The 15369-nt window shown below is 33.2% G+C and overlaps 1 protein-coding gene across 1 annotated transcript in view; it reads left to right on the top strand.

Moving 5' to 3' along the window:
* Window positions 1-15369, top strand: part of LOC120634756 — a 186772-nt gene that overhangs the window by 128108 nt on the left and 43295 nt on the right. The window contains exon 4 of the mRNA XM_039905532.1: window positions 13773-13845. Coding sequence (XP_039761466.1) covers window positions 13773-13845 — 73 coding nt within the window. The remainder of the gene's footprint in view (window positions 1-13772; window positions 13846-15369) is intronic.

The following is a 15369-nucleotide window of genomic DNA, read 5'->3' as shown; positions in this document are numbered from 1 at the left end:
AAAGTGCTTTCCAACTAATCGATTATAGTTATCGATCAAAATATATTTTGTTGAAATAAAATTTATTTTTATCTTCTTGTTTTGTTTCTTCTTATACGACTGCTCAAAAAAGGAGTATAACGTATTCATAGTGCATGTATGAATGGGCGATTTTTTTATGTATCTTTTATCATATTTATAGAACTTAAGTTGTCTTTATATGATAACTAAGTCGTATCTTTGTTTCTTTTAATTTTGTTATAAGAAAGTTACTTTATCTTTTTATCAAACCGAGTAATGAAGGCTTTGTATTTTGTAAAAAAAAACACTATTTTCCGAATATAATTTCCATGAGCAAACGTGTTTTTTTTATTATTTTTATTAGGTGCCTATTTTAACACATCTTATGAGCGTAAATATATTAATTATGTAAATTTATCGATAATAAGTATGTTTTGCTGTAGTAAAATTAATATATTTCTTATCAGCTATTTTATTAATATTTTGACGGATCGCAAAGACCCATAGATGTGTGCTGTAGATTTATAAACGTATGGTCTGAGATTAAATTCTTGCTAACACATCGTACTGGAGAAGCCTGGTGTGTTTTCCTCCTGGCTGGGTGTGAAGAGGCCTGTGTCCAGAAGTGGGAATTTCGCTGATTATCATGTTGATCATAGACCAATCTGGAGTGGTATGTGGCTCAAAGGCCAGGTTTATTGCCTAACCTAACCTAAACTTGCTATTCATTTAAAATTTATAGGTACTAGAGAAGTGTAGGTACCTACGCTGAAGCAATTTCATAGCGTACAATTACTGGCCACCAAGTGTTATCACAGTCAAACGCTAACTTGTCTTCAATAAATAAAAGTTTCAAAGTTTATTAAATTTTTCGACATGACAGTACAGTGTCCTACATAATTTACTGAGTTAAAGTATTCATATTTGTTTTTTTTAAATGTTGTAATCGTACTTCAAAGGTGAACTACAAAGATTTGTTAACAAAAGTATATCATTAATTAGATAATATCATTAAAGTCAACATAATGACTTTGACATTCTTGATAAGTTTTCCAAAAAAGGATTAAGTTGTGTGATTCTTCTTACTGAAGTATAATATAAAAATTAATTTTATTTGAATTACACAATTTACAGAAGAGTTTTATTACAATAAATATTGTTATTTTGAATAGATTTATCGTTAACAGATTTTTAATATAATCTAGATTAAATATATTTAACATCGATAAAGTAAATTTATCAATGTCAACTACACTATAGTCCCGTCACGACGACACTTAACAACTTTCATTATAATAATTATACCCACGGCACGTTTGAAGGAAAATAAGAATTATGTAAGGGTTGGTACAGTAAAATAGCCAGACTATCCGCATTGGCAAGGCCTGGAGCGTCTTAGCTTCAAACCCCTTTCTCTTATTATATAGGATAGGAATATGATGATTATAATAGCATTAAAAATTTAACAAAATCATTTAGATAATGCTTTTGCTTCTATCTTTAAAATATTTTAGAATTGAAACTGAGAGTCATCAATTTTACGCGGACGAACTACCTACACATATTTTCGCGTGATCTGTTCCGACTTCCGTGGTCAGCTAGTAAGACTCCGTCCGTATAAGATTCGCATTTAATAGACCTAAAGGTTTTTCATAATTTGTATCTGTCCATTTTATCGGTTTGCATCTGAAATTTCTCTCAAAATTCCTTAATTTATTTTAATTAAGACTATATTGAATGTACATCGCCCCATTTGTATTACTGAGCTGTTAGTTAGTGCTATCAACTGCATTGTTATAACCATGCTATTACGCTATTTTCATGAGTGCTACCAACTCACAAAATTACAGGGTACGAGAAAAAGAATAATAACAAGAAACACTTTATTTCACGGATAACATACAGGAAATTAACAGTAAGGAGTATACAGTAGACAATGTAGACATGCAAAGGTGGTCTTATTGCTGCAAGCAATCTCTTACAGGCAACCTTTGTACACAGGACTTACAGCAAGAGAACGGGATAGTGCCAAGAGTATTGATATTTATACATAAATACCAAAATGTATAGATACAAATACATAGATAAAAATACGAGTTTTAATTACACGACAAACCGATGTCGATAACCTACCTTCGGCAGACAATTGTACAAACTTTACACAGTTTGATTAATACCAAGAATTACAAAACAATTTTAGTACCGTTTACTGAAACAATGTTAGGGTGAATGTCGCAAATTCGCAATGCATTGAAGCGAACGTCCGTTCTTTTACCTTGAACTTGCAAAAGGCACCATGCAATACTTTTTCCATTGTTTTATTGCACCCAAAAGTGACATTTAGAGGTTATGGACGAGTGCTTAGATAGGGATATTTTAAAATCAAATCAGAACAGTCATATAAGAGAAAAATGGACTGAAGAAATTTTTTTTAAGCATTATTTCATCCCGGTGCTTCGAAAGTTTGTATTATTAAAATAATAGTGAAATTTACAACCTTCATCATCGTCATCATCACTTGAACCGATTGAAGTCTACTCCTGGTCATAGGTCTTTTGTAGGGAGTTCCAAAATCCACGGTCCTGGGCAGCTCCGGCTCCCAGCGACGCGTTTGATGTTGTCTGTCCACCTTCTTGGGGGCCGTCCAACGTTGCGTTTACCTGTGCAGGGTCGCCATTCCAGAACCTTAGAACCCCAACCTCGGTTTTCCGAGCTATGTGCCCCGCCCATTTCCACTTCAGCTTTGTGACTCGCTGAGCTATGTCGGTACGGATCTTCTCATTCCCGATTTGATCACGTTGGGATACTCCCAACATTGCTCTCTCCATCGCCCACTGAGTGGCTTTGAGCCTTCTTATGAGGCCCGTAGCGACCACATTTCACATTTTTTCTAAAAAGTTACATTGTTCCTGTACTATGGTCTCAACGATTAGAAAATTTCTGTCTTACATCTTCAGAGATTTTTCAACAATCTAAATGGTCATTTTTATTAAAATTAATTTAAAAAGACATACGAGTATGTTATTTTTTATGGAAGAGGTTAAAAGTTTAATTATAACGTAATATCTTTGGTTTAAATCAAACTGCAGTTACATTTATACATACGAGCAGCTCAAGGAAATTTGTATCTACAATTTTTTTATGGATCCGATATAAAGGTCGATTGTTTTGAAAATAATAAGTGTGAAGTTAGTTGCATGTCGGACATTTTTGTGGTTCGTAAACAGATATCCGAAATATGTCATTGGCCCTTTTGCAGTGTCTAGGACGTCTGTGTTCCAACGACTATTTGTTGATATATGCTTTACTGAATTCGTAAAACCAGCACTACTGGATTTACACACAATGAGTTTGATACCAAAGTACAATAAGAAAAACTATGTAGTATATTATAATATAATCAGTCATTATAAGGTCGAGCACAAAACAACAAAGAGGTATCCCTATAATTTCATCTTTTTTTAATGATTTTGTTAAATAGGCTATTTCGGAAATTTTAATTTTAGCAAGACTAACACACATTTTGTGAAAATTTTAACTCTGTAAATATTAAAGACTCTTAACAAAAAAATCGATAAAAATCACTAATTTGTGTTTTTAATTTCAATGGAGATTCAGTATTCAGTTCATATTTTGTAATTTCCTTATATAAACATATATACAAGTACATGTAGCAAAACCTATTGGTAATTTAATTTTATAGTAACCGATATCTCATTCTGGTGTAATAGAGCATTCGATCTTAATTTCAAGGCAGCGTTTCTAAGTACAAAAGTAATAAGGAGTGCAGAATGTGTACAGTCCATATTAAAACTCTAATTTTGAATAAATAATCTTAAAAAAACATATTTGTTTGTTTGTTTACTTGGTTCAACAACTGCACAGTTATTAATGGAATTTTGCATGGCTAACATCTTGGAAATGGACAATGGTCATAAGAAACTTGTTATCTACATAATTTTATTTCAAATAATAAACTTTGATAACCTATACCGCTTAGCAGCTAAACACAGCTTGGCATTTTTTGCATAGAGAATATTGCATCCTCTAGGCCAATTTATAGCCCGGGTAAACAAATTGTTCTCAAGGGATTTTGTACAAAAAATGTATCATTTTTTGTTAAATTTTCTAATTTAACATATATCCGCTGTATAAATCTTGTTAACAAAATAACCCAATAAATAAATAAATATACTATGACAATACACACATCACCTAAAGTAAGCGTAGCTTTTAGTATGGGTAGGTACTAAGATAATTTATGAATAATATAATAAATACTTATTAAATACAGATAAACACCTGGACACTGAAAAACATTTATGTTTATCACACAAACATTTTCCACTTGTGGAAATCGAACCCACGGCCTTGGACTCAAAAAGCAGTGTCGCTGCCCACTGCGCCAGGCTATTCTTATACTTATTTCAAAATGGCCGCAATAAATTCCAAGATGAAATAATTCTGTTTTGGTCAAGTGTGTAATAAGTATTAACACAAAGTTCCTTTGAAAAGTATTGACACAGATTTTTCTCATAGATAATAATGACAATTTCAAAGCAATTTTTCCAACTGCACAGATCATATCAACAATCTTAATACATAATCTGCATACCGCAGCTACAATTTCGTCCAGTTCGTGACTGAAAATTTAATAACGAAATAACACATTATTGTGTTAGATAACGGAATGGTAACAAATTAGTGCTCGTTATGGACACCATTTCATTATGAGAGCCTTGAGCAAGTCACGCGTGTCCATGGTCGGACCTGATGCATGTTATTTTGTATCAGCTGTGCACCTGACATTAGCTTTGGACAGTTATTATTCTTGCTTACTTATAATCTCTTTGTCTATTCTGAGTTCTGAATGAATATAATAAATACATAAATATACTACGACAATACACACATCGCCATCTAGTCCCAAAGTAAGCGTAGCTTGTGATATGGGTACTGAGATAACTGGTGAATAATTTTATCAATAATATACATAAATACTTTTAATATACAGATAAACGCCCAAACACTTATTACGTTCATCACACAAACATTTTCCAGTTGTGTTCCATCGCCCCAGTTAGCCCTCGGTAAAGTTTTTATAATAGGTTGCTTGGAAGCATCCGGCTCCGCTTTCATCTCTCACAAGATAGAAAAATGAATGTTAAAATATAAAATGTAAATTTTTGATGTTGGAAAAGAGCAACTGCTGAGTTTCTTGCCGGCTTCTTCTCGGTAGAATCTGCCTTCCGAACCGGTGGTAGAGTCACTACACACGGACAGACTTGACGTTTCAAAAGTGCTTGTATTAGGCCTACTTGAAATAAATGAATTTTGAATTTTGAATTTTTTTTTTGAATAGTTTTTAGAAAATTTAAAGCAATGCTAGAAGTTACCGGTGTCAAGTTTTGAATTTCCATTTGAATTTATGAAACAGTAGCATCATCGATTCACTTACTGCGAGAAGATTCCTTATAATCCGGAACAAAGGGGATGAAATGGGGGTGAAAAATTTTGTATGGAGGTTCTGTTGTAATAACAGTGTCTTATGACTGACCGATTTATTGACAGGCTGTGCATTGCATTTATGCCAAGCCTATAAACCATTTCACTAACAACTACTATTGCAGGACGAAGTTATGAAATAGACATTTCTTTACTGACCACTCTAGCTCGTGCCTTATCCAAGCTACTTGACACTGGCAAAGTACATTGTGCTGTTTTGGCACTACGAAAAGCCATAAATCAAAAGAAGAAGAAGAAGCCTATAAACCTATAGATTGGAAATGCAAACAAGATTTTAGGAGGGATATAATTTTGTACGTAGGTTAGTTCTAGTTTCACATAAAGTCAGAGATCTCATTCGGACGAAGTATGAGGCATAAGCTAGGTAACTAAGTAGTTAAAGTAGAACTTCAAGTTATTTTAATACAAATTAATATGATTGGAATGTAGTTTTCTTATATTAATATAATTGTATGCGACATCATTAACAAGGCACGCATGAAAAATGTATAAAATAATATTATCACATTTTCTCATAAATATTATAAACATATTTATGAGAATATGTGATTATATAATATATTGATAAAAGTTTATGTAAATAAAGAAGTTGTTATAGTTACTCAGAGTATTTAATTGTTGCCTAGGTGTCGTTTAATGCAGCATTACTTAACGTACTGAAATATATGTAATAAATTATAAACATTATTTATACCAACATTAAAAATTTAATTTATGATAAAGTAAATGAAGTAAATAATAATAATTCGAGAAATAAATATTGTGCATTAGGATGTGACTAGCAATGTATATAACAATAATTTAGTGGAAGAGTTCGTTTTTTTTTTTTTGACATAAATTATAGTTATAGCTTCATTATTACTTTATTCAATCTTTTTTTTTTTTTGGCTGTAGTTAGGGTAGTAGGCTATTAAGTACAAACTTAATAACACCGGAGGCGAGGAAACTATTTAAAGTAATAACAGAAATTCCACGCAGTGCTACACTCGAAATATTTTAGCCCGCCCGCGTTTAAATTTTTTGTCTGTAATATAAATCAGGAATCATTCATTTCACACGTTATTTCGCTTTACGCAATTCAGTAAAACTATAGAAAAAATAAATTTTTCATTTCATTTCATGGAATTTTTTCTTACTTATTTACTAAAAAAAAAATATGCTAAACCTATTTTATGTAGACATTAAGGTGTGAGTATTGTGTATATTATGATTTTTTTAATTACCAACATTATGCTTTACAATAATAAATGTATACTGATATTTTCCAAAAGTGTAAGGAAAACCCTTTATACAAAAGTAAAATTTTATAATCTCACAAGATTTTTATTTCAATTCGTGCATATAAACAAGTATTTTAGGGCACACCTTAATGTTGTTGCATTATAATTAACATACTCGTCCTGTTACCAACTGGATTTCAGAGATAGGAATAAAATTAAACTATTACGTAACGCTACCAGTTCTAATGGCTCTGCTAATAATATTTAGCATTTTCTAGAAAATCGTAGACACCATATTTAAATTTTAAGTATCGTCTTATAATACCTATCTATTTTTGTATCCCTGTATGTCGTCACGTGTTTATGTTTTCTTAAAGAAAAGTAGGTTTACATAATACTTACCCTATGTTGATTTATTTTAATTTCCTTTTTTTTTTATTTATTCGATCCATAGGTATTTCGTCTAGGTTTTTATCGTTCGTCCGATGGTCCGGTTCGATGGTCCCGTAAATTTATTTAGTACTAAAGTTGCAAATTTCTTCAATAAGCTGTAACAATCTGGACTGTTTTTATGAAAATTATTATTCAAGAGTTATTTTAGTATCTACCGTACATGTACACTTATATAGTTAATGAGCTACACAAATACATTTTTAGATTAGGTAGGTTGTTATAAAACTTACGTGTAAATTTGATAAAAAATTTATCAAAATATACTTACTTCAATTTCACCCTATTTTCGCAAAAAGTATCGTTTTTAGGCACACTTCAAAACTCTTCAAACATCAATTTCTATTCGTAGTTAATATTTTAATTAGCACACGAATTGAACGAACACTATAATAACACAAAATTCCAAATATTTTTCTCCATTTGATCGCAGCACCAACTGTCGGGACAAACTGAAAATAATATTTAATATTTGATGCTGCGACGGTAGCGCAGTCTACCGGATCCAATGTAAAACATTCCAACTACAATTAACAACTACTTATAAATGAAAAATTAGTTTAAAAAACATTTTCCAGTGAATCAAATTGTGAATCTAAACCACCCTCGAATCCCCTTGAACTCGCACAAAAAAAATCATCAAAATCGGTCCAGCCGTCTAGGAGGAGTTCAGTGACATACACACGCACACAAGAAATATATATATAAAGATTTTTAAATGTAGAACATTTTAACATCAACTGTTAGTGTAATAGAACATATAAAATATAATATTTTATATTATTTTCATTCACTCATCCTTACTACATACTAATACAATAAATGCGAATGAGTTTTTGTTTGTTTGTCCTTCCTTCCACCCTCACTAAGCAACCACTCAGCTGACTTATGGCATAGAAATGGAGATAAGATGGAGTTTTTGCATAGGCTACTTTTTATCCCGGGAACACAAACGGTTGCCAATTTGTAAAAAAACGTTATTAAACGATAATTTATAATTCACTAGTCAACAATATAACATAAGTGCCTTTTAAAATATATATCTACCTATTTGACGGCCGACTGGTGCAGTTGGCAGCGATCCTGCTTTCAGAGTCTATGGCCGTGGGTTCGATTCCCACAACTGGAAAATGTTTGTGTGATGAACATGATTGTTTTTCAGTATCTGAGTTTTTATTTTTATATAATATGTATTTATGTGTTTTATATTATTTAAAATATATATATTCAACACATTCTATCTTAGTACCCATAACACAAGCTACGCTTACTATGGGATTAGATAGCGATGTGTGTAATGTCGTAGTATTTTTATTTATTTATTATTTATTATATTTTTGTAAGTATGGAAACGTACATAAATACGTAACCTATATATACGTACGTTACTAATAAAATTACTTAAACAGTATAACAATAGTTTATCAAGGTCAAGTATGATACAAGTTTAAGTACTTTTCTTGTTCGTGATTTCGGGTCGTATTGTTGGTGACACGTAAAAAGGGAGCTGAGCGCTGAAGAAAGTACCGTTGTTGTCATTATGCTTTAAAAATAACGGTTTGACATTCTGTTACCTCATCTTTTATTATTTAAATTAAATAAATATTCTCATGTATTAAGAAATTTGTCATTATTTTTAATTATTTAAATATCGAAATTAAGTTTGTAGTCATAAAATACAGAAATATCAAAGATTTGTGAGAAATATAAAGACATAGCATATACTCGTAATAAATTTTAGATTCGTGACAGAGGTATCAAATTTGCAACGCTTATGGCTATTTTATACTACTGTATGTTTTAATTACTTTTACATAATTTTATTTATTTTTAATACTATCTTCCAGAACATTCTGGACTAAGGGTTTAGAATTTTTACGTTACTGGCTACCACCACTGGTAGTTAAAAAAGCTACATACTTTATATATACTTTAATTATCGAGATTTCTGTTTAATAAACTGAACATGCGTTCATTTTACGTGACACCTAGCATTCAATGCAGCTGTCAAGTGACAGGACTTATAGGATATTTGCATTTTGTGTTGCATTTAAAGTATGTACCGATACAAACCGCTCTTATAAGGTTCTCGGAATGACCTTTCCAGGTCGTATCGAATTTGTGTCAATTTTAACGGAATTGTAAAATGATATAAGAAAAGTTTAAGGCAATAATGCAAACGAACACAAAGGTCGATCGCGCACGCAAGACCGTTTAGTTTATTGCGAGGGATATAAGGAGGTTTGTTATTTATAATTATGTGTCAGTTGGCAAAGAATGTGGGTCAAAATCCACGGGTTTGGTCATGATACCTTACCATGTGACTGTGTCCTCGTTGGTATATTGGTTAGCATGATTAACTGCGGATCACGAGTCCCTAGAGTCGATTCCCGAGTGGCGCCAAATTTTTTTGATAAAACTTAGATGTAACCTACTAGCTGCTACTACTAGCCCACGACTTCGTCCACGTTCTTACGGTTATTTTAAAAACTTCGTGGAAACTTTTATTTTTCATTGCTGAAAAGTTTATAATGTATTAAACGGTGAAGGAAAATATTGTGAGGGAACCTCCCTGCCTGAGAGTTCTACATCATGTTCTCAAAGGTGTGTGGAGGAGTCCACCAATCCACACTGGGTCAGCGTGTTGGACTACGGCCTTAGCCCCTTCTCAAAGTGGTAGGACCTCATACCTTTAGCCCTGGAAAGTGCAAGGAGATAGCTCCAGATGTGAACTGAATACTTAGTTTTGCTGTTTAAAAGTACCCTTTGTTACGACTCCACTCTCCAGGATACAAGCTAGCTACCAAACCAAATTCCGTCAAAATTTGTGCAGGTGTTGAGCCGAAGAGGTAACCAACAGACAAGAGAAAAACAAACAAATAGACAATCTTTCGCATTACTATTAATACCAGTGGTTGCCGTTTATTATCTACTTATCCTGTGACATCGCTTGCGTTATTGTTCATTTTGTGCCTTTTCTGTACCTCGGAAACAGACGTTTTCTGGTCAAAAGGTACTCCATCTCCTTTTTTGCAACCCTACAGCATGTAAACATAGATTAATGTTGATTTTCTATGAAATGCGTGAAATTGAACAAACTAACTCACATTCATATATAATACTGGTTAGGATTTAAAAAAAACAATATTATACAGATAAGAAGTAATAGAATATATTGTACAAATAATTAGCATGATATAATTAATAAGGGCTCATAGATATAAAAACAACATGTAAAAAAAGATGTTGCATTATAAAATCCTCGGGTTTTTAGTGGGCATCTGGCATACCGGAATTCCTGCACACTGTTTCGTAAGCGGCGAAAGTTTATCTCTGCTTCTGAAATAGTACTGGGCGACAAAGCATTTCCCTGCTGAAAATTAAAAAAAAAAATAGTTAGGATATTTAGTATGGATTGGCAAATAAGTGAATAAGTAGGTAATAAACGGCAAGTGAAGTGAGCGACACGCGCGCGGTGCACACAGTAGCACAACCCGCACCACCCGCACCCACCAAGGCCGCAGTACCGCTCACTCGATCACAACTGGTTCGACGAACTATCGACGTGTATAGGTTAATTGGATTGAGTTTCATTCAAACACCTATTCATAGTATCTACTTAGGAAATGTACCTAAATTTCGTTAGCTAGAATATTAATTCTAGCCGATTGGCGCAGTGGGCAGAAAACCTGCTTTCCGAATCCAAGGCTGTGAGTTCGATTCCAACAACTGGAAAATGTTTGTGTAATGACTTGGGTGTTTATTTGTATATTATAAGTATTTATGTATATTATTCACAAAAATCTTCATCAGTCATCTTAGCACCCATAACACAAGCTACGCTTACTTTGGGGCTAGATGGCTATGTTTATTTATTTATTTATTTTTGCCGTAGTTTATTTATTTATTTATTCATATATGTATATGTATAATTAAAATACAACCGGCCAAGTGAGAGCCGGACTCGCGCACGAAGGTTACGGCTATTATATATATGATATGCTTCCGAACATAGTAGGGCAGTTTTTCAAAATTAGTCATCACAAGTATTACAATGTCATCGCCTTCTTTATTACTTTGCTCTAAGGTGGATCCCACGTATCGGAGTTCATTCTTAAACATTAACAACCGACTTTCGATAGTAATCTAATAGTTAAAACAGTTAAAATAGACGAACCGTTTATCGAATAACAAAAGCCATGTACTTGAACTACACGATAGTCAAATAGAAAATTTTGTATCAGTAAGCGCCGCTCGGAGCTACGACGTCGCTTGTGGAATAATGATTAGTATACAAAATCAAGCAATGTGTCTCCTCTTTGGTGGTGAGACGACATGGAAAACATTCCCATCTGTCAAAGTACAAGCCCATTCGGTCGCAATAATTGGAGCTCTATAGACGATTAAAAAAAATGTATTCGTTTAGACGCTCCCAGCTCTATCCTATGCAATTCAAATCTACGCAGTTCGTAAGCATTTAAGTTTTCACGATGGCGCTATATAAAATTGTGTATCAACTGATTTAAAACTTTTAATTCGTTGGCAAAAAGTAAATGCAACCTTAAATTTACTTTTAGCGAGCACTAACAATTTCTTTTCTGGAATGTGAAAGAATAAACTATTTACATAACTTCTATCACACAGGAAAAGTGAGATAGGTGTCATTAACCCCAGTGATATTCACCATGACAACTATCCTGGTGGGCTAGAGTGGTAAGACCTAGAGTAACTAGCCTTAATTAATCATCATAAAAAGCCTATTCACATCCACTTAGCACAGGCTTTCCTCTCATGGAAAATATGGTAGAGCCCACCATGCTGCTCCAATTTGTGTTGGTGGGTTTTAACAACACGGTTGGTTTTGTCACAAGTTAGTGATAATAACCCGGATTGACGGCTGGACGTCCTTTCTGAGGCACTGGGCCTTATTTATTGCAGTAATTAAAAGATTAGACTGTTCACACTGCACACCTATCATAATATAATATCTAATAGAATATAACGAACGAGCTATAAAAGTAAGCGCTATACGATATGGTGAATGTGTTGCTCTAAGTTTTCAAATGTTATTTCTCAGGGCAAACGGGGAACAGTTTTGAGAAAACAATATTCCGATACTGTACGTGATGAAACTATTGATGTTCAACAAATTCCTCTGTTGTCATTCTTCAATTTGTTACATGAGAAACGGATTGCACACTCGTTTGTCGACAGGTTGTTCTTGACCAAAGGCAACGGGAATAAAATTGTGCATTTGAAATAAAAAAAAAAAAATAAGTAACTTTTTAAACAGGTTTCATGATCTTGCATTTGAAAGTAAATAAATACACAAAGTTAATGAATTAAGAAATGGTTTGAATTAAGAAATTGTACACCACAGAAAAAAGAATATAACAGAAAAAAAGAAAACAAATAGCAAGTTAGATACACACAAACACACACACACACACAAAAACACCACACCACCATTTCCATTGAAACCAGCATATAATTTCTGTTTAGAATTATTATTTGTATAAGAACTAAATTACTAATGAAAAGTTATAAAACGATACGAAAACACGATATAGCAGAAAATATTTGAACTAAACAAAATCAACAACGTAAATAAATAAGTATATTTACGTAATTTCCTTCCCGCCTTAAAGAAAACATACCTTTAACTTACGTAATAAAGTTATGGCATTCAAACCCATAAGTTTTGTTTATGTTTTGTTCTCATTAAGCGGCACTTAATTTATAATAATTTCCGCATATATAAAACAAAATATAAAGATAAGTCCTAAAGGTTTATTCACATTGTTACACTGGTTAAATTTGTCTGTTTGTATGTTTGTAATCCCTAGATTTTTATTCCTTAAAAACACTTAGCTGCCAACACTAACATTAGTTTCAAAACTCTAAGCCTATTTGACTATCTCTCTATCGCGTGCTGTAATCTAATGAGTGGAGGTCGACCTCCAGCAGGGGAAATTTGAGAATTCATTATTTTGTATTTTAACTAGTCCAGCTTGGTGGGATTCTATCGTGACTAGTTACGACCCAACCGACACATACGTGTAGCTATGTGATATAGCGTTCTGGTACGATGCCGCAATCCAGGAATCGCGTACAGGACCTCGTGATCTGTAGTTAAAGGAATCACTTGACCAACGTTGTCCATACAAAACGATCTTAAGTGACTATTGGAGGTTTATTGCATTACAAAGCGATGAGCCTTAAAAAATTCTGATCATACGAAAAAGTCTTAAGCCATTGCTTGAATCATACATGCCATCTAATAAATTACTGTAATGCGGTATCTTCCGAGCGTAACGACGCATGTAAATATCTGTGAACGATCACGTTCATATGACAGGTGAAATTATTCCTGCATTGGAACAAAGTACATTACGGCGTGGAGTTTACTTATCACCGTTAATATTTTATTTTTTATATAGGGTTTTTCCATAAAGAGGTATTTCTAACGCTTGGCTAGTCTCCAGGCAGAAATCATCACATAAAAAATATATGCGCCACGTGCTTCGAATGCATCTACATCAATCATTTGCTAACACGATATTTCTGTCTTTGCAGAATTGGCCTTTGCGGATTCGACAACCCACACAGAGATCCAAAAACAGAAGAACTGAAAAAACACATAGGACAGGTAAGATGTACTTCTTTTCTTCTTTTTTTTTAATTATAAATGCCTATTTTCTGCCCGTGACTTCGTCTGCGTAGTCTTCAGGATTGGGTCTAATGCTTCGCTAGCCTCGGTTTTTAATTCTACCTCGGGAACTATTTGAGAGATCGATCTAGAAAGTACATGTCCTTTCCCATAGGTGACATGCATACCAAATTTCAAAGCTGTGTGCCCGCGGCTTAGCTCGTACTGATTTTTCAATTTTCCCTCGGGAACATCTTAAGGAACCGGATAAAAGTTAGCCTATGTTCTTTTCCATATCAAAGGCTACATGCATGCTAAATTTCATTCAAATACGTTCTGCCGTTTTTGCGTGATTGAGTTACTAAAGTCCGCACTTTCACATTCATAATATTAGTAGGATTCGGGACTTTTATCTAACGCGGATAAGCTAGCCCCATCATTCCTTAAGTAACTTAGATAACAATACTTAAAATACTACCTACTATAAAATAAATGCACCAAACGATACGACCTTTCACAATCATATCTATTATCTATTAAACAATCTTTTACGTTATTTACGTGGGAAAGAAAATGATACAGATTTTTAATATCCGTGTCCGTCAAGAAAATAACTTCATAATTGAAATAAGAATTTATATATTTTTTTTAAATTATGAAGTTACTTACAGTGATGGTAAGTTTAGGGCTGTGATGAAGTAAATAAGTTATTCTTCGCAAAACTGTTCCAATGTTTATCGATAAAACCTACAAACATTGTACGCGAAATTGGATTCTAAGTTTCAATGTGAGAACCATGTACTAGTTATTTAGATGCAAATATACCATCCAGGCATCCTTGATCTAGTAATTATCTAATTTCTACATAAATACACAGAGTGTACAGACGCATAAATTGATGCTACCTGCCAAGTCTAAAAAAGGAAGTGACCGAGAATCTACTCCTAGAAGTTATATCTCTTATCCAAAAAAGGTAATGTTATTAGCAATTGATGCTACTTTAATTACTATTCTTATTTAGGCATTGACAAAATCAGTTTAATTCGCGTTACATAAATAAGAATGAAATTCTTATCTATACTTATAATAAAACTGTAACTGGAAGATTTCTGTACATTTAATATATTTTGAAAATTTTGATCGGGGGATACTTTGTCGATACTGAGACGAAAACAGATTTTTATTTAATTTTTGTCTGTTTGTCTCTCTGTCTGTCCGGGCATCACGTGAAAACTACTGAACGGATTTAAATAAAATTTGGTAAAGTGTTAGCTGTGTGTGTGTGTGTGTGTGTGTGTGCTGTGGTGGTGTGTGTGTGCTGTGGTGGAGTGTGTGAGTGGTGGGTCAATACTATCAAGCATATCTAATTTTAATCTGATAGATCTGATAGATATTGTCGGAGATAACTCTTCACAGATACCAGCAAGTCGCAAGGCATATGATACAACGATCGAATGCATGCCTACTATCTTACCAATATTACAAATTTAAAAGTTTGTGAGGATGGATGTATCGATGGATGAA

This window comes from Pararge aegeria, chromosome 2, assembly GCF_905163445.1.
Source record: "Pararge aegeria chromosome 2, ilParAegt1.1, whole genome shotgun sequence".
NCBI lineage: Eukaryota > Metazoa > Arthropoda > Insecta > Lepidoptera > Nymphalidae > Pararge > Pararge aegeria.
This window is presented reverse-complemented; position numbering and strand designations above follow the sequence as displayed.